The 19,098-nt window shown below is 43.6% G+C and overlaps 1 protein-coding gene across 1 annotated transcript; it reads right to left on the minus strand.

Moving 5' to 3' along the window:
- Positions 1-2,885: 2,885 nt before the first annotated feature.
- mtnr1c (melatonin receptor 1C) lies at positions 2,886-18,881 on the minus strand (the record flags this gene model as incomplete). The annotated part of the gene is made up of 2 exons (XM_083652203.1): positions 2,886-3,754; positions 18,692-18,881. The coding sequence occupies 2 exons, from the start codon at positions 18,879-18,881 to the stop codon at positions 2,886-2,888; spliced, it is 1,059 nt and encodes a 352-aa protein (XP_083508329.1).
- Positions 18,882-19,098: the final 217 nt, after the last annotated feature.

The following is a 19,098-nucleotide window of genomic DNA, read 5'->3' on the forward strand; positions in this document are numbered from 1 at the left end:
AGAGAGAGAGAGAGAGAGAGAGAGAGAGAGAGAGATCTCTATAGAGAGAGAGAGTGAAAGGTGGGTGGAGGAAGAAGGATGTGACTCTGCTGTCATCATCTCCCCTGGAGCCCCTTTAGCCACTCATCTGTGGTTGACCTTGGCACTGGCATGTGGCCTGCTTCTTCTCCACATCAGAGCTGACAGCGACTGCATGGGGAATTGAACAGTTTTGTGGCACTTTGCTGTAACTGCAACTCCACGGCATCCGGCTCTACAGAGTCCTCCTGAGAGGATCCGTGTGCATGGCCGTAGCTAGCTATGAGGACGGGGAGGTCCGGACCTCCCCTAATATTTCAGAGAAAAAAATAAAACAATCTGCATGGAAAAGCATGAAAAACACGGGATCTCTTTTATTTTGAAACGAAAGGCAGATCAGGCAGGAAGTCATCTGACGCCGCGTCCGCGGTAACTTGATTCTGAGAGAGCAGCAGCATGGTGGTGAGTGATGACTCTCTGTCTGCCTGGCGAGATAATTGAAGGTGAGCGAGCTGCGAGACAGTGAGCGAGTGAACGACAGACAGTGAGTGACACTGACAGATTTTTTAGCAACAACCAAGAAAGTAAGTGTCTAGTCTGTCTCTTAAGTAATGTTACCTGTGTGACACGTTGGGATGCTACTGGCTAATCATGCATGATGCCAATTGCCAAGCTCCCGAAGTCAGGTATGCAGGTTATATGCATGGTTTCAGTTTCATGACCCAATAAGTAACAAAAAGAGGTGGTGTAAAGTTAAAAACAACATAATATATTTTATTTTATTTTTCAATCGTTCCTATCAGGAATAAATAAATGTCCCTCTGTATGTTTTTTTTATTATCGATGATGACTGTGTGTTGTGTACGGCTTGGGTTGTGTACCTGTGTTTGTAGGTGTCATTTTGATATGAATTTGGCTAAAACAGTTTGTGTTTGTTAGTTACAATTATGTTGACAGGAGAGCTGAGCAGGTGGTGACATGAAAGAGAATATACTGAATAATGACATCACAACAGTATAATCCTAATGTTGATTTAAAATGATATATTACTCTAAATATGGCTAAAAAAGGGGAAAAAAAAAACTCAAATTTTTTTCGGCGGCGCCCTAACGGGCGCAACCGAATCCGCCTCCCCTTGCTGGACCTCCCCTATTTCGGAACCCTGGCTACGGCCCTGTCCGTGTGCACTGCATGCGTTCAGATTCATATCTCTGTCTGCAATCATCCTGTGCGTGTCTGAGGGTTTACTTTTCCTCAGACATCCAGGAGCCTATCTGAGTGGATCTGCAGCTATAAGCAAAGCAGTAGAGAAAAACATGAGCAAATTGGATCTGAAGCTATAAAAGGATGGACATGGACGGAATGTTTAGAAAGCTTTCAAGGGGAACGTGTAGTCTCTTTAATATTCCACTAACAGTGCATCAGATCCAGATTATGTCATATTCACATCTCGCAGCCTCCCTGTGAGGTGAACTGCTCATCGTTTGTTCGTTTGTTTGTTTGCTGGATGGAAGTTGATGCTGGGAGGCTGTCAGAGCTCATCTCGGCTAGGGTGACATGCGCTCAGGCACACTTGCACTGTCACGGAATTAACATCTCTGGCTCTTGATGCGTATCGTCTCCCTCGAGCCATTTTGATGAGCAAGACAGCTATAGCTGTATTTATCGTCTATTCCTCCTCTTTCATAGTTTCTCTTCATTCTAAATCACTCGGGATCTCAAGGGGGATCCTCAGGGCTTTGTACTTTCTTTTGGTCTGATAAATTGATGCACGCAATTATACTTAAAAAATACGAAAGTATTTTGCACTGCAAACAACAACTGCTTTTTCTCCTTTAGACAAAGCTCGCTCTGATCTATATATTTTTTTTTCATATGAAGCCTCCACAATCTTCCCACTGTGTGTTTGGTGGTGAGAGAAACATGGTTGAGAAGACGAGCCTGAAGGCGAAACAGCGTCACAGTGATTTAAAAATGGCCTACATTCCCACTGGGAAGGAGCCCAAGATATACAGATTAGCACATTGTTCAGTGACACGATGAGACTATGGGCGACGTACTGTACTGCACCATACCTTCTTCTGCTGCAGCCAAAGATGTCTCTAAAATGCCACTTTCCAGGCAGACTATTCCGAGTCGCTAAAGGGCTTCACAATAAGAGCCTGGCATCACACGTCTCAATGGAACAAAAGGACAATCTAAAATTAGATGATGCATTACATTGAAGGGAAACATCATTCTTGTGGCATAACAAGAGCGGAAAAAGACACAAGTCGCATCAGAAAATATATTTATTTGCTTGTCGGTATATGTTGTTGACTTAGCTACACATCGTCTTCTATATCTGTGCAAATATACGCAGTGAGTCATTGTTGGGCAGACGACAGGCTGGGGCGTCGCGTCGGAAAGTTAGTCATTCCCATCGAATGGAAATCGTAATGGAGAAGTTATTCTTTCCCATCCAGCAGATAGGCTACAAGGAATTGACTTACTATTTACGGGCTAACCTTGACGGCGCTACACTGCCAAGTCCCGACCACTCAACCACTCATGGTGCTCTGTAGTAGCATGTTTCTCGTGAATACTGTCAATTTATCGGGCTCTCTCTTTATCGTCTGTTAGCCACTTAGTTGCTCTATGGTGTCTGCCTTTAAACAGAGTGAGCGGATGCTCTCACCATGGAGCTTCATGTTCAAGTGCTATTAGGCAGAAGGAGATATGATGGCAGGCCAGGTGGTGTCCTACTCAGATGATACCTTCACAATAGAAAAATGACACACTCATGAAAAGGCACGAGGTGAATCATCCACATAACAACGCTCTTAGTGAGAGTATTTCCGATTTGTGGTGACGTAGCTCAACACCATTCAGACATTGACCTCCGCTACGTTATTGTTTGTTAAAGCCGGCGATGGCTTGCTCTTCAGGCCCTCCGTAGCGCACCTGGAGGTCTCCACGAGAAGCAAGCGAGTGGGGATGCACAGCGCCAGCAGGATCGTCTTGTACTCTTTACGGAAGTTCTGGTTCAGCAGTCCGTATATGACGGCGTTGAGGCAGCTGTTGAAGTACGCCATGAAGTAGCTCGTGACAAAGAGCCACTCGGGTATGTTGGGCGCCACCTTCGCCGGGTCGATGGCCACCGCCAGGCCGATGAGGTTCAGCGGAGCCCAGCACACGGCAAACAACACAAACACCATAAACATGGTCAGGAAGTTCCTCACGTCGCTCGGTTTCAGTTTCGTCCTTTGCTCCGGTTTGACCCGGTGCTTCACCTGAATGACCAGCACCCATATCCTCATGTAGCAGTAGGACACCACCAGGAGCGGGATCAGGAAGTGAATGACCACCACCGAGATGGTGTAGTACGAGCTGACCGTCTGGCTGAAGGTGCAGGAGTAGATGCGCGGGTCGTACTGCAACGAGCCCACAAAGAAGTTGGGCACGGTGGCGAGGGCGGTGAGCAGCCAGGTGAGGCCCAGGTAGCAGCAGGTGTTCCTCAGGCTGTACAGGCGGTCGTACTGCAGGCTGTGGCAGATGTAGCAGTAGCGGTTGATGGCGATGGCCGTGATGTTGAAGATGGAGCCGATGACGCTGAGGCCCATGACGAAGCCGCTGGCCTGGCAGTGCAGGTCGCCCATGGTCCAGTCGTCGTGGAAGATGGCCATGAGGACCAGAGGGTAGGGGTACAGCGCCACCACCAGGTCGGCTACAGCGAGGCTCACCACGAAGATGTTCCCTGCAGAAAGAGACAAAGGATTGGATAGCACACAAAACATCCAGGTAGTGCAGCAGCGGTAGATTCCCTGCCTACCCACACGGGGGTCACATCAGGTTCGAGCCCCCCTGTTACCTCTGACTTGTATGTAAGGGTCGCTGTACTAGTACTAGTGCCTCCTCTGGTTGGTCGAGGCGCCTGCTCTGGGGCGAGGGGAACTGGGGGGGAATAGCGTGATCCTCCCACACGCTACTTCTTGCCGGTGAAACACCTCGCTGTCAGGTGAGCGGCTGGCGACTGTATCGAAACGGAGGAAGCATGTGTCAGTCTACAACTGGTGGAACCACTGGAACAGCAGGGGGAATTGGTCAAGTGCAGCTGGGGAGAACAAGGGAGAAGAACTCCTGGTCTAAGGCGCGTACTATTGAAACATGATGTTGTAAAAATGCATAAAAAACATATCCCAAACTATAACTAAGGCATACAACGCTCTTCTTTAACTTTCTGCCTCCGTTTAAACTCCTTCAATTGAATTAGGTCAATGGAAATGTTACTACGACTTCCCGTCATCAGAGAGCAGCTTCAGTGTGTTCTCTGTGGCTCAGGTTGAAGGTTCCTCGGTTCCTCGCTGCATGGATTTGGGATCCTAGTGTGTACGGTATACGCATTGTGTTGTCACAGCTCTCTTAACACGCAGCCCTTTTTTCTTTTCGCTGTAACAGGCATAAAACTATCAAAACTTCTTCACGAAACTGATTGGAGTCATCAGTCATTACAACAAACATGTTGATTCTGTTCGGAAATAACACTGATGTATTGCCAGGTCTGTATTTTATTGGCCCTGTAATCTCAACGAAATGCTCAAATTGGGTTATTCTCCAAGTCTCCATTTGCCCTCAGGGACAACACAGTTAAACACTCCATTAAGATTTATTAAAACAGGACATGGAGGATTTCAGGATCTGATTACCTCCAAATCAGATCCGTTCTTCTTGAGGGTCTGAACTGATGGCGGTGTGACACTGGATCTCGTCAGAAGACATGGATCATACAAAATGACATCTAACATTGTTACAGTGTGGCTGCTCTGGGCGGGCGAAATAAAACAGTACATCTTCTACTAATGCCCTGTCAGATATGAAGGATAGATATGGATAACAAAAAACATGTAGTAAACTGCAATTCAATCACATCTGGCCTGCAGCCAATTTATATGCTTTTGCTTCCTATAAGTTTTGCTTGGATGATGCAATTCATTACAAATGTATCCTGTGTGAAAGCTGCTTAGTATACATAATATACATGTACATATAGTGTATGTACATATAATAGAAATGTACATATAGTGTATGTACATACTGTATAATATACATGTACATAGTGTATGTACATATAATATACATATAGCAGTCCACCTTTTCACAATGACACAGATCCTTATGACACAATTAATTCTTAATATACCTACTGTGAGAGACCTCTCATGTACAGTACTATACTTCACTGGCCAGAACGAGTATGTATTTCTGTAAGGGACTTTAAAGTTGTTGTTTTTCAATGTGATATGTATGTGTGCTGTGTTTCACTACTTTTGCACATCAGCAGTTAATTCCAGGGTTGACAGAAACTGAAATTACCTCCTGAGGTAGAAATGTAAGGCAAAAGGTTATTTGCAAAGCCCGTCAACAGCTGTAACAACAGAGTTGAGTGGCAGATATCATGTGAGTGGATTTAAAACACATGCTTGCCATCAATCGCGGCGGTGTTCAAGGCCTATTATAACCCCTGCACCTCAGGGAGAACACAGTATGTTGTTTTGGAACCAAAGCTAAAATAAACCAATAAAGTAAACCAATAACAAGATTTGATCCTGGGTGTATTTCATTTTAATCTGGCTATGGATCAAGACTGTGATTATTATTATAAAATTATGTATAATTCAGTAACTTAGTAAATAAGCCAATGAAAATAGTATCCTCGCCTACAGTATATACAGTTCTGAATAGAAAGCATGGTGCTAGTTTCGGCTCTCCCCAGATCGGCAGAGGGTGGAACAGCGACCCAATAGAAAATGGGATAAAAATCTGAAAAAAAGGAAATTCTGAAATATAAACGTTTTTTTCTTTCTTATTGCTGTCCTTATAACCTATCAATTGTACAAAATATTTTGATGGCAAAGGTTATTTATTTATTTATTTATTTATTTATTTATTATCAAGATTTTTTCCCTCCCATTTTCCTCCCAATTGTACTAGGCTAATTCCCCCCTGCTGCCCTCTGCTGATTTTTGGTCCGGGTGGCGCCCAGGAGTCCTTGAGGGGTTCCTAGCAAAAAGGGTTATTTATTTTCACAAATAATTACTACCTTAAAGGGACACTACACTGAAAAACAATGCAGATTTATTTTGCACAATGATCTCACACATATCCGGAAAATGTAAACAGTGTTGCAGACATTCATTTACTTTGACACTTATTGAGAGTTGATTTTGAGTTAAGCTACAGTTACAGAAGTGTCCCTTTTAAATATAACACAAAACTGAATGTATGACTATTTTGGTCATGGGCTTCATGTAGCCTGGTAAACCAGCCGGTCACATGAACTCGCATTTCATTTCGTTCTTCGTCCCCGTTTGGCCTCAAGCCCTGGGAGTGCTTCTGCAGAAACGGCAAAGCGGACGAGCCAATCAGCGACCCGCCTCGTAGTTGACATCGTAAGCGGCCAATCAGGAACGCCACTAGCAAAACAATAATGGCCGCCTCCTTGCATGTCCGTCTCGAGGAGTAATGTCAACGTTTGTTGTTGCAGAAATAGACTCAATAACAACAATTAAAGAGTTTCTCGGTAGAAAATATGTTTTTACCGTTCTCCCGAGTGGATTTGGGTTTGACTGGATCCAACGCTGATTGGCTGAAGGAGTTGTCTGTCAAGGCAAGTACACCTGCCCAAGTTCCGCCCACTGCGATACACTGGGTGAAAGGTTGGGGCCAGATGGAAACGAGGAACGAAATGAAATGTGAGTTCACGTGACCGGCTGGTTTACCAGGCTAGGTTTCATGGTCCTTTCGGACCAAACAGTTCTGGGAGGAACTTTTGAGAGGAACTGCCACAGATGAAAGACAAGCGGGGATTCGCTCCACTAACAGGGTCGTTCTCAAGTAAACCTCGCAAGGCGGCTGGATTCACGTGAGATCATGAGATCACCATCACATGACAAATCCATCTTGCCACGCTCCAATCTATTGGTTTGAATCCAAACCGCTAGTAGTGGTTTGCACCAATCAGCATCCAGGGACGGCTACGGGCGGGATCTAGTCGTGACGACAGCAATAGAGGGTATGCATGTGATGTCACAGAGGCAGAAGTCACTGTGGGGTCACGCCCACTGAGTCACAGCAAGACTGAGCTTGAATGCAGTAATCAGCCTAGATAAGTGACACCTGCTGCTCAGGGAGGAACTTGACACTCATTTTGACACTCGTTCCCGATTGAGGGGGCGTGTTCCAGTGGGTGTGCATACCCTCTATAAGCGAGCCTGTGATAGACGTGATAGACAGATGGTTCATCCAATCACCTGCCAGGTATTTTTTGAAAGTGCCTGCCCCTTTGAAACGGTTTCCGACTCGTTCCCAGATGGTTATGGGAAAACAAACCATCTGGCAGTATCAGGTTAGCTCTAAAGCCTGCTGAGATTTAAAAAAAAAGATATATATATATATATATATATATATATATATATATATATATATATATATATATATATATATATATATTTTTTTTTTTCCTCCTATAGAGTCAGTTCCATGGTCAAATCTGTCAGATTGTATCTGTGATGCTCACATTAGGCTACTCGCTGTGTGTATTTGAGGTTTGATTCCATGCTGACATCATGCGGCTCGGTGTTAGCGCGCGTGCCGGACAGGGCGGGCATGCTATGGCGCAAGCTCTCCCCCAGCTCAACCCCCTCTCTCCCTCTTATGGTCAAAGAGGATGAGGTAATACACCGCTGAGCGGATCGCTTTGATGCCGCCCGCCAGACGAGTGTCTTTGTTTTGTCGGCATCCATTATTAAAACATTGAGTGGACCAGTGCCTCTCTCTGTTTAATTAAGCAACTTGGCCCAAACTCGCAGCACTGAAGTGTGAAACATCCAACCGTAGAGGAGCATTCTCATGCCTGGATACCAGATATAGAGAGCCAAAGTGAACGTCACTTCCTGCTTCAGCACTGTACCAGAGATTTTTATCCGCCATTTATTTTCACATACACATTTAGTAAAAATGCTTATAGTGGTAACACTTTACAATACTGTAACACAAAAATTGGGTAGTTACTAAGGAACGAGTCAGGAACAAACCATTAGTTCATGATTAGTTCATGAATAGTTAATAGGTAGTTCCTTAATGGTAGTTACTTGAGAACTGACCATTAGTTACCATGTTAACGAACCAGTAAGTAATGGTTACTTCCTTTAATTAAAAAAATAAAAAAAAATAATAATCTTTTGCTAGTTCATGAGTAGTTAATGGGTAGTTCCTTAATGACCCTTAATGGTAGTTCCTTAAAGATCCTTAATGGTAGTTACTTAAGAACTGACCATTAGTTACCATGTTAATGAACCAGTAAGTAATGATCACTTCCTTAATTTTTTTCCGCTAGTTCATGAGTAGTTAATGGATAGTTACTTAAGAACAGACTATTAGTTACCATAGTTGTTACTAGGGAATTAATCATTAGTTAATGATTACTTCACCATTAGTTACCATATGTGTGCCCCCTCAAGTAAAGCAGGGCTTCATACTTAGTTGTTACTAGGGAATACATCATTACTTCATGATTATCTTACCATTAGTTACCGTCACCCTACCTATAACAAATAAATACAAGAGTTGTTCCAGGTGAGGTTTGAACCCTTGGCCGCAAGAACGCAAGATTATTAGTCTCTACCAAATGAATAAAGTGTTACCGAAATAGTTTTACTTTGTCAAACCAAACGGTTCAGCTATATTTAGAATGGGGAGAGACCATAGAACATTTCACTCACACCAATACTAAAAAACAACATCGATTTTTTTTTTTTTTTTTATCCGCAGTTTTTTTTACATTTTGGTCTGAATGAAATGTTATGTGGTCTCTCCTGTTTCTAAATTTATCTGAACCGTTTGGTTTGACTAAGTAAAACTATTTTTATAAGCATTTTACGAAATGTCTATGGGAAAATAAATGGCGGACGAAAATCTCTGGTACAGTGCTGAAGCAGGAAGTGACGTTCACTTTGGCTCTCTATAGAGTCATGCCTGCTGATATCTTTGGGAGCAGCTATAATTATCATCAGCAGCGTGTTGAACAGAGCACTTTTCCAGCTTAACCTGAATGCTGATTGGTTAGTGGCCACCAGGGACAGCTGACTTGCCGGCTGCCTTTAGACTTGATTGAAACCACTGGCTGTGTAATAAACTGGTCACATGCCCTCATAGTAACTGTCAAGCATGGGAACTCTTCTAATAAATCAAATGATTTTCTCATTTAAAGAAAGTCTCCCCATATAGTCAAGAGATCATCCTATGAATATCAAGAGATCTCTCTCTCTCTCTCTAAATGGTAAATGGTAAAATGGTAAATGGCCTGCATTTATATAGCGCTTTTATCCAAAGCGCTTTACAATCAGTAGGTACATTCGCCCATTCATACACCGATGGCGGCAGGCTACCACGCAGGGTGCTGGCACACCATCGGGAGCAATTTGGGGTTCAGTGTCTTGCCCAAGGACACTTCGACATGCAGACTAGAGGAGGCGGGAATCGAACCACCTACCCCTTTTATCCAAAGCGATTAGTGGACGACCCGCTCTACCTCCTGAGCTACAGCCGCCTCTCTCTCTCTCTCTCTCTCTCTCTCTCTCTCTCTCTCTCTCTCTCTCTCTCTCTCTCTCTCTCTCTCTCTCTCTCTCTCTCTCTCTCTCTCTCTCTCTCTCTCTCTCCCCCTCCTTCCCCCTCTTTCTGTTTATGTCTGTCTGCCACACGTAAACAATCTTTGGCTGAATCATAAGACGGTGCAGCAGTGAACGATTTAGCTTTGCATAACTGAATAAGGATAAGACGTCATCATCCAGTGCACTCCGGGCCATGGCAGCCTCAAAAACATATGAAACACTTAACGTTGAAATCAAAGAAATAATCAAATAGGTGCAATTTCGTGTTGGCATATTTATGCACTTTGAATAGCTCTCAAAACATGAAAAGAGCAATGCCAGGAAACACAGGGGGCGCGGGGGAGGGAGGGGGGCAGGGGGGTTGGGGGGCATGCTGCAATAAAAATAGGTACATAATGAAATGATAGCGCACGAGATAATCAATCCAAAAGACAAAATGAAAGCCTGCGCCGGCGGTCGCTCGAGTGGATTTGCATTCCGACGACTCGCATGGCTGTGATGTGTACATATCAATCTCAAGGGCACATGTCCCTCTCTGTCAAAGCCACTGTCTCTGTCTCTGTATCCCGTCACTTCCAAAGAGCCGGAGTGGAAACCTGACCGGCAGAGCGAGACTGGCGAGAATACCAGCCTTTGATTCATCCGGCTATATTTACACACCTTTGAAAGAAAGATAAAAAAAAAAAATGTGTCGAGTGTTGGCATTGCCGGAATCCAATTGAACGTCAGCACATGGATTATTACTACACTTTCATATTCCAAATTAGATTACATTTGACTTGCACACATCATAAATAAGCAAAAAATAGCCTTTCAGCAAGGGCATTATTACCCGCGATGAATTAGTAGTGACTACTTCATGAACTCGTGTGAGAGTTTTCTGTGAAATGTTTAAGATCCAAACTGACACGAGCTGCCTTTGGTGATGTAGCCCGCTGTGAAGCCAGCCAAAAACATCATCGTCATCATAAAGAAACAACATGTACCAATCAGACCTCCTGCGTCTGAGAATATACGACTCGCTGCCCCTGAGAGGAATCGGCCCATCTGAACACGGTTGGGCCGAGACAGTTTCAATTTGTCGCGACTAATCTTGGGAACATGTGAGCAAGATAGTGAATTGTGCAAACTTTAAAGGGACAGCTCACCCTAGAGTTTCTGCCTTCTCTCCAATACAAAGGAAGTGGATGGCACTCGACTTGTGGTGCTCAAAGTGCCAAAGAAATACATTTGATAAACTCAACAGCAATGTCTCTTTCCAGAAATCATGACCCCGTTACTCAAGATAATCCACAGACCTCGTTATGAGCAGTTTCATGGAGGAACTACACCCGCTAGCTGCTAGCTAGTTCCTACATGAGACTGTAAAAGAAAATAGTTCCTACATGAAACTGCTCACAACAAAGTCTGTGGATTGATTATCTTGTGTAACTGGGTCATGATTTCTGGAAAGAGACAATGCTGTTGAGTTTTTCAAATGTATTTTTTTTTTGGTGCTTTGAGCACTACAAGCCGAGTGCCATCCAGTTCCATTGTATTCAAGAGAAGGCAGACATCTCTGCGGCCGATATCTTCAAGACTCAGGCAACTAACACAAAACGATATAGATGGATAAATAGCACTGCAGGTGAGAGGAAAAATCTGTATTTTGGACTTTAGGGTGAGCTGTCCCTTTAAGAAGATGACAGCTCCCCTGCCGAAATGGAAGTAATTATAACATTTGAGACTTTCCACGGAATTAAAGTGCACTTCATTAGTTCACACCTGGACGTCCCCTCTGGTGCTTATCGCATTAGAAAATGAAATGTGCTCCACTAGCTGCTGGGACGAGGAGACAGGTGTAGTGTGCTAAGTGATATCCCCTATGGCTGGATGCTGTCAATTTCATGGGCTTCTGACTTTCAGGTAGTAAGTCCACCGACTCAATTAACTCCCACTGGACACTTCAATGTTGAGCTTCTTGGGGTTTATGTAGAGGGACTGATGTGTGCCTTAGCAAAAAATGAAGTCCATCCACAACCTCCGATCCCCAAATCCTCCTCCTGCCCCCGCCTGCTGCCCCAGCTCCTGGCTGTCACGGCCACACAAGCACGTGCACACTCATTCTCATGCACACTCATTCTCATGCACACTCATTCTCATGCACACTCATTCTGTCTTTCTTTCCCCCATCTGCTGACCCTCATCTTCTCTCTCTCTCTCTCGTTCTCCATGAGAACATCATGTATTTTTAGTATGGTCAGCCCCAGTGGGAAAGTCTGTTGTTAACACTCTATATAATGGCAGCGTTTGTGTCCGGCTGACGATCTTATTTGATTTGCACGCTTCAGGAGACCTGCTAAACCTGTGAAATGTGAATATTATTGTGTACCAATTGTCACCAACTATGAGGAAAGATAGGGGGACGTGAACAGATTTCTGTATTACTTAGGATCCCACATGTGCCAGCAGCAGCACCCACCAGGCAGCAGCCAGTCGGGAGCTTGCAGTGCGACAACACAGCACCAGCCATCCTGCTCACCAGAATAAAAAGTTGCATTTGTACATTTATGAAATCCACAGATTAGGCCTGTAGCCTATGTAGATTAGGGAATCATTTGGTGATCTAACCCCCCAATTCCAACCCTTTTGATGCTGAGTGCCAAGCAGGGAGGCAATGGGTCCCATTTTTATAGTCTTTGGTATGACTCGGCCAGGGATCGAACTCACAACCTCCCCGTCTCAGGGCGGACACTCAAACAACAAGGCCACTGAGCTTGTGTGTGTGTGTGTATATGCGTGCAGGTGTGTGTGTGTGTGTGTGTGTGTGTGTGTGTGCGAGCGTGTGCGTGTGTGTGTGTGTGTGTGTGTGTGTGTGTGTGTAAGGAGGGGGGTTAAGTGGTGAGTGGCAGAGGGACACAGAGTAAGGAGAAGGTGCTCAGGTGAAGCAGAGCAGAAACGTCCCGCCGCTCTCGGAAGAGGCAAAGCACCACTGAACACGATGTCGAGCAGAAAGAGAGGAGGTGGCACGTTTTTAGCCGTCTCCACATGACACATTGATCTCATGCAAGTGTGTGTGTGTGTGTGTGTGTGTGTGTGTGTGTGTGTGTGTGTGTGTGTGTGTGTGTGCGTGTGCGTGTGCGTGTGCGTGTGCATGTGTGTGTGTGCGTGCGCGCGCGCATGTGTGTGTGTGCAATATAAGGAAGTACTCGATCTAAATTATATACTATATGACTCACAGTGTGTGGGCCCTTCTAAATGCAAACGCGTGCTGTATTGTGCTGTGTTGTGCTGTGCATGTGAACGAGCAGCTCCTTCGCACAGCATCAACCATCCAGCTTAGAAGCCCCACTGTATTGTGTAAGGAGAGGAGAAGCTCCCACACAGCACAGCTGCTGGTGACAATCATCTCCCCCTGCTTGTGTTCATGTTTTCCTTTCACAAACACCCCACAATTAAACATTCATATTATGGAGAGGAGCCAACACTATAAATAGCTTCAAAAAGAAAAGAGAGAAGTGGCAGGAGCGCTGCTGGAGGCCCTCAAACCACCAACATGATCAAATGGAGAGGAAAACGTACGAGCAAAAAGGCATAAAAAGAATCCAGGTCCACCAGGCACTCAAGGAGGTTTGAAAGTAAAAAAGGCCTTTAATTTAATGGGCTAGAATCATTAAAATACACCAACGCCTGTCGGCTTGCGCCTTCTTCAGGGTTTGTACCTGAAGACAAATGTACAATTAAGACTGAGTTTGATGAAGAATCACTGCTACCTTCAAAGCCAGCAGACTGCTCACAGGCACCCCCCCCCCCCAAGTCCTGAGAACCCCACAGAGGAAACGTAAGCATTTAGAATTTTTATTAGAAAATATCATTTGAATGATTCTAGCCCATTCAATTAAAGGCATTTTACTTTGAAACCTCCTTGACCTCTCCATTTGACCTATAAATAGCTCGTTAAGAAGCGGAGATTGTGGATGGGGGGGGGGGGGGGTAGTAGTGACATCAGTCTGTGAGGAACACACTTCAAAGTTAGCAGGAGATAACAGCAGAGGCTCTGGGTGTGACGTTAGCCTGTGGGCAGTGCTGTGCAGCGAGTAGAGGCCTAAAGCTAAAAGCCAAAAGACCTCGAGAGACGTGCTAGAGACAGATGCTAGGGTTTTAGCCTCCTCGCTAGAGCGTCCGCCTCCCATGCCGGAGAGAGAAGGTTGTGAGTTTGATTCCCGGCTGCGGGGGACTAACACGACGCGGGTTACATGAGCTTCACCTGGAGGTGCTCTCCGAGTTTCAGGTTGCTTCTCACACACGTGCGGAGCAACAGGACACAGCCGGCCAGTCAGTCCCATTAGAGGAGGACAGAGTGACACATCGTTTTGTTTCGTTTATTAGGATCCCTATTAGCTGCAGCTATTCTTAAAGTGCACAGTACATACTGTGCACTTTAATACAATATATTTACATGCACAGTACATACAGTAACATGTACAATATATGTACAGTACATACAGTAACATGTACAATATATGTACAGTACATACAGTAACATGTACAATATATTTACATGCAACATTATATCGACATGGCAAGATGAAACAATACACTGCACAACAGTACAGTTATTCAAATCAATGTCCTTTGAGGTAGTTATTGCTCATCAAAATTATGATTTTTCATCTGTTTCAGGCTTTCATATCATCTGCAAAGTACCAACATGAAAACAAAAACAAAAATAAAGGAATGAAAAGGAAAATATAAAAGGAAATTTGATTATAAAATTGGTCTTTCCCATCAGTGACCTCGCATAATTATCAGAGGTGGGAACAAGTCATTGTTTTTGCAAGTCACAAGTCAGTCGCAAGTCTTTGCACCCAAGTCACGAGTCAACATTGACAAGTGATTTAATTAGCTCCTCAGACGTCAACGCTGAGGAAGGTCTTTGACTGAAACGCTCGTTGTCTGCTGACCAGGTTTGAGGAACTAATTATATCATTTGAAAGGACATTTGGAGTGCTGGCTTCTCTCTTCACTGAACTCTTTGCTCGCCCTGCACCCAGTGAGTTTTTAATCCATTTTTGAGTGTGCTCGCTACCCGTGTTTTTCTATAACACTCACAAGTGCCAAGTCAAGTCCAAGTCATACACTTTTAGTTTCGAGTCTTAAAACAAGTCATAATGTGCTCTTCACCAAATGCAATGCTATTTTAACAAGAGTCATTGAATGTAGGCTACACAAGTCATGAATGCTTTTCAAATTAGTACTTTTTTTAAACAAGTTAATTATTCATTATTATATAATAAGCAATTCAGCAATATAATCAAACAATACAGTTCCATTAGCGCATAATACTGCAGCCAATCCAATTCATATGATTATAGCATATTTATCAATTCTCTATTCAGATCAATCTAGTTTGAATGTGTATTTGTGTAATGTGTCCAGGGAGTGAATTCCATCCATGACATGTTTGATAGTATTCGTCTTTACTCTCGGTAGAGTAAAATTACCTACATAGTCGTATGGATGGGCTTTTGAACAGGCCATTTAGTCTCCTCCTGCTATGTTGTTTGGGCCCAGTCAACTGTAATCTTCTCAATGTATACCAGATAATCAAATTATTGTATGGGCCCCCGTAACGTCTCCCCAAACCGCTTTTTAGCTGTGCCAGAAAATGTTATGTCATGTATTGGAAACAAAGCTCGTTATGCCAAATAGCGAGCGACCTAAGCGACCTGCACCCCCAGCGCCCCATTCGCACGTTCTCATTAGCATGGCATTGTGATCATTGAGTCTAGTCGTTTGCCTCAGCAGAACAGAAGGACTGCATGGACTTTGTCTTTTAGCTAATATGCATGTAAGCTGCTGGATAACGGTTGAACAGACATGCAATGGTGTTTGCTCTGTGCTGTACAATATTCAAGAACAGAAGAACGCATTCTAATACATTCTGACCTGTCTTCAAGGCTTTTGAGCCTCCGTCTCTTCTGTAAAGATTTAAGCACATACAAATCATGTGGTTCAAATGGAGTGAGAATGGCCGCCTGTGTATTTACGATCGTTGGCGTCTGAATCAAAAAGCACGTTCTGTTTTTGTTTTATGATGTGTGTTTATGAGAGACCTGCAGACATAGACTATCACTGCAGGGCCTGGATGCATGGACGATTATGTCTGTGGCTTTCCCCATGACGTCAATGCATAGAAGATGATTTGTCCCCCATGACTTTTGATTATCATTTTATAATTTGTCCATTCATCATCTTATCTGTTTTATATCAGGAAAGGAGATGCATGTTTTCCTTTGGGATGCGTACAAACATAATACACAGTATGGCTGACTTGCAATGTACCCAGTGTTGCCCGCAGTTTTAAATGGGCACATACTGTACTGTAGCAAATACAACTGCGCCTTTTGTTGGGCCAGAAATGGTGGTGGTGTCTTGGTGGTTTCCAGGACTTTCTAGATGGTTTCCAGGACTTTGCAACCTGCCTATGACCTTCCCCCAGATCATAACCATCTGACCGATTTTCAGCCAAATCCGACCTGCAGAGTGGGCGTGAGGTCGTTTCCAGGTGGTTTGCGACAACAGTGTTTAAAAGAATAATCTTTCTTGTTCTCCACTTTAATTCCAGACAGCAACTACTGCTCATAAGTGTGCTATAGTATCATACAATTGTTAATAACCTGATAGTGTTGTCACTTTACTTAAAGCTCAGAAAGTCATGCTATAGCGTATTATTGATGTTTATTATAATACATTATGTCCACCACTTATAATGCATTGTAAACACAGATATGAGGACTTATGAGCAGTAGTAAAAAATATCATTCTTTCAAACACTGTTGTCACTTTGGCCTGGAGGTATAAAGCATTATGAATGCTGAACTTATAATACATTATGTCCACCATTTACTTTATAACCCTTATTATAAGCTGCCATGTATGATTATAAACATTTATAAAGGTCTTATAAAGCCTTATAAATGCATTATAATGTCTTATGAATGTGCTCATAATGCATTATGGACATGATCTTGATAGAAAGTGTTTGTGAGATGGGGACCCTGGGACAAAATCTTATCAAAGGAGTGTCCGTGGTCTAATTTGTCTCAGTTTAGGGGTCCATTTTGACTGAAAGGTTTGAGAACCCCTGGTTTAGGTCATGGAAATAGACTTGATTTCTCATCTCCTGGATTGTGCAGGGTGTTATATAACTCAGCATTATGTGAGGGGCTGACATAGGACATTGACATGGAATCAGAGAGACCATAAAAATATGATGTTCTTCTTCACCTTCATAAGCACACTTCATAACATAACGCAATAAAATACGAGAGCGTGTGCCACATAAATCCATATAGGAAAGGACACGGAAGCCAGACAAACTTATCTCTGGTGCTCATGGGAAACTACAGGTCTTGATGTGATTTATCTGAGTTGGAAATCCAATGATAAAGCCAGGTGGACGGGGAAGGGGGGTTATATTATTATTAAAGGGATAGTTCCGATTTTTTGATGTGGGGTTGTATGAGGTACTTGTCGACAGTCAGTTTACTACATGTAGAATGCAGCTGCGTCACACAAGTAGAGCTGTCATCTGCTGTGTGTGAACAGAGTATGAGCAAAAACGTAAAAAAATATATATACAAAGAAAAGAAAACATAAAATGCTTCCATGCTGGTCACCTGGCGTAAGCCAAGTTCTCCACAACCCCTCAGATGCCAAATTGACTTGAAAACACATTCCTGTTTTTAGCTGAAATATGCACTGTGCTCGAGGAAGAAATTGAGCACTTCCAGCTGCACATATGGCTATATTTAAGTTAAACAGTGTGTACGTATTTTCAAGTCAACTTGGCATCTCAGGGGTTGTGGAGACTTGGATTATGCCAGGTGAGCAGTATGGAAGCTCTTTATGTTTTTGTTCTGTTGTTGTTGTTTTTTATGTTTTTTTTTGCTTGTGACCTGTCCACACTCAGCAGACAGCTTTACTTGCCATTTCTCCAAACTAGGACCGCGCCGGCTGCATTCTACTGCATGTAGTACACTGACTGTCGGCAACCACACAACCACACATCAAAAAAATCTGAACTATCCCTTTAAGAAGAGATATATGAAAACTGTGGAAACTCCTTTACTCTGAGGCTGGAGGCTCATGTTAGATAGCCCAACAACTCTACAGGCCAAGTCTGCACCTGATGGCACACCACACTATCATTTCTGAAGCAGTGGTTCTCTACAGATTAATTGTTAATTTGCAAGAAGTTAACACTTAGCACAATTAGAGAATGTAGAAGAAAATACTGTTTTGATCATAGCTTTCTAACCCTACCTATAATAGGTAGAGCTAGAAAGCTATGATCAAAACAGTATATATATAGTATATAGTATATAGGCCTACAATACAGTCATGGACTATCAATAAAACAATAAAACAAAAACAATACAAATATTTGGCTGAGAGCGACTGTGGCTCTGTGGAATAAATTGTGGTCGTTGGTATGAAAAAGGTTGAGAATCACTGATAAAGCATGACTCATTCTGCACAGGTGATTGAATTTGAACCATGGCTAGAATGTAAATGAATAAAGAAATGGTCAATTATTTAGCATAATGTACAGGAAAATAATAATAATAATTTAAATGATAAAAGAATTACATATAACTTCAGTAAACAGCCAGTTTATCTTAGACTTCATTCCACAGAGATAATACACTCTTGCCTTCTCCCATCTTCCATTTGCACGATTAGAAACAACAAAACAAATCAAGCATTTCTTTTTTGCTCCTGACAAAATTCAAACACACTTAAAGACCCTGGAAACCCAAAATAAAGGTGCATTTTGAGTTCTTCACACCACAGGAACATTATGTTAATAAGCCACTTAGCCACCAGCCAAATTTGAACGATGATGAACCCTAAACCCTAAATGACATAGTTAGAAGGTTTTTGTGGATTTCGGTTTCCAGGGTCTTTAACATTTTACACCCCCCCCCCCCCCCCAACCCCAGCCCCCAGCCCCCCGTCCCCAGTCCCCCCCAGCTGCTCACCTGCATTCCTGAGCTTCTTGTTCCTGTACACAGACAGAATGACGAGCACATTGCCCAGGATGTCCACCACTATGGTGAAGATCAGCACGCTGGCCAGCGCAGTGGCCACTCCAGCGGAAGAGCTGTGCAGCCCAGGCTGGCTCTCATTCAGCCGGGACAAACAGCCGCTCACATTCGCCTCCAAATCCATAATGCCACCCACCCCCCCCTCAGTCAGGATGCGGCGACCATGGCGCAGAAAAGACTTCACGCTTTCTAAGTGCTGAACTTTTACCGGGCCAAAGTCATCTCTCCTCCCGACGCGAGGAGGAACCCTATCGCGCCATTGATGATATGACGATGATATGCCTGAGCGCAGGGGATTTTAGTTGGCTCCTGTGTGAAAAAGATCAAGAAAGCTTATCTGT

Source organism: Poromitra crassiceps (assembly GCF_964638095.1).
Source record: "Poromitra crassiceps genome assembly, chromosome: 15".
Taxonomy (NCBI): Eukaryota; Metazoa; Chordata; class Actinopteri; order Beryciformes; family Melamphaidae; genus Poromitra; species Poromitra crassiceps.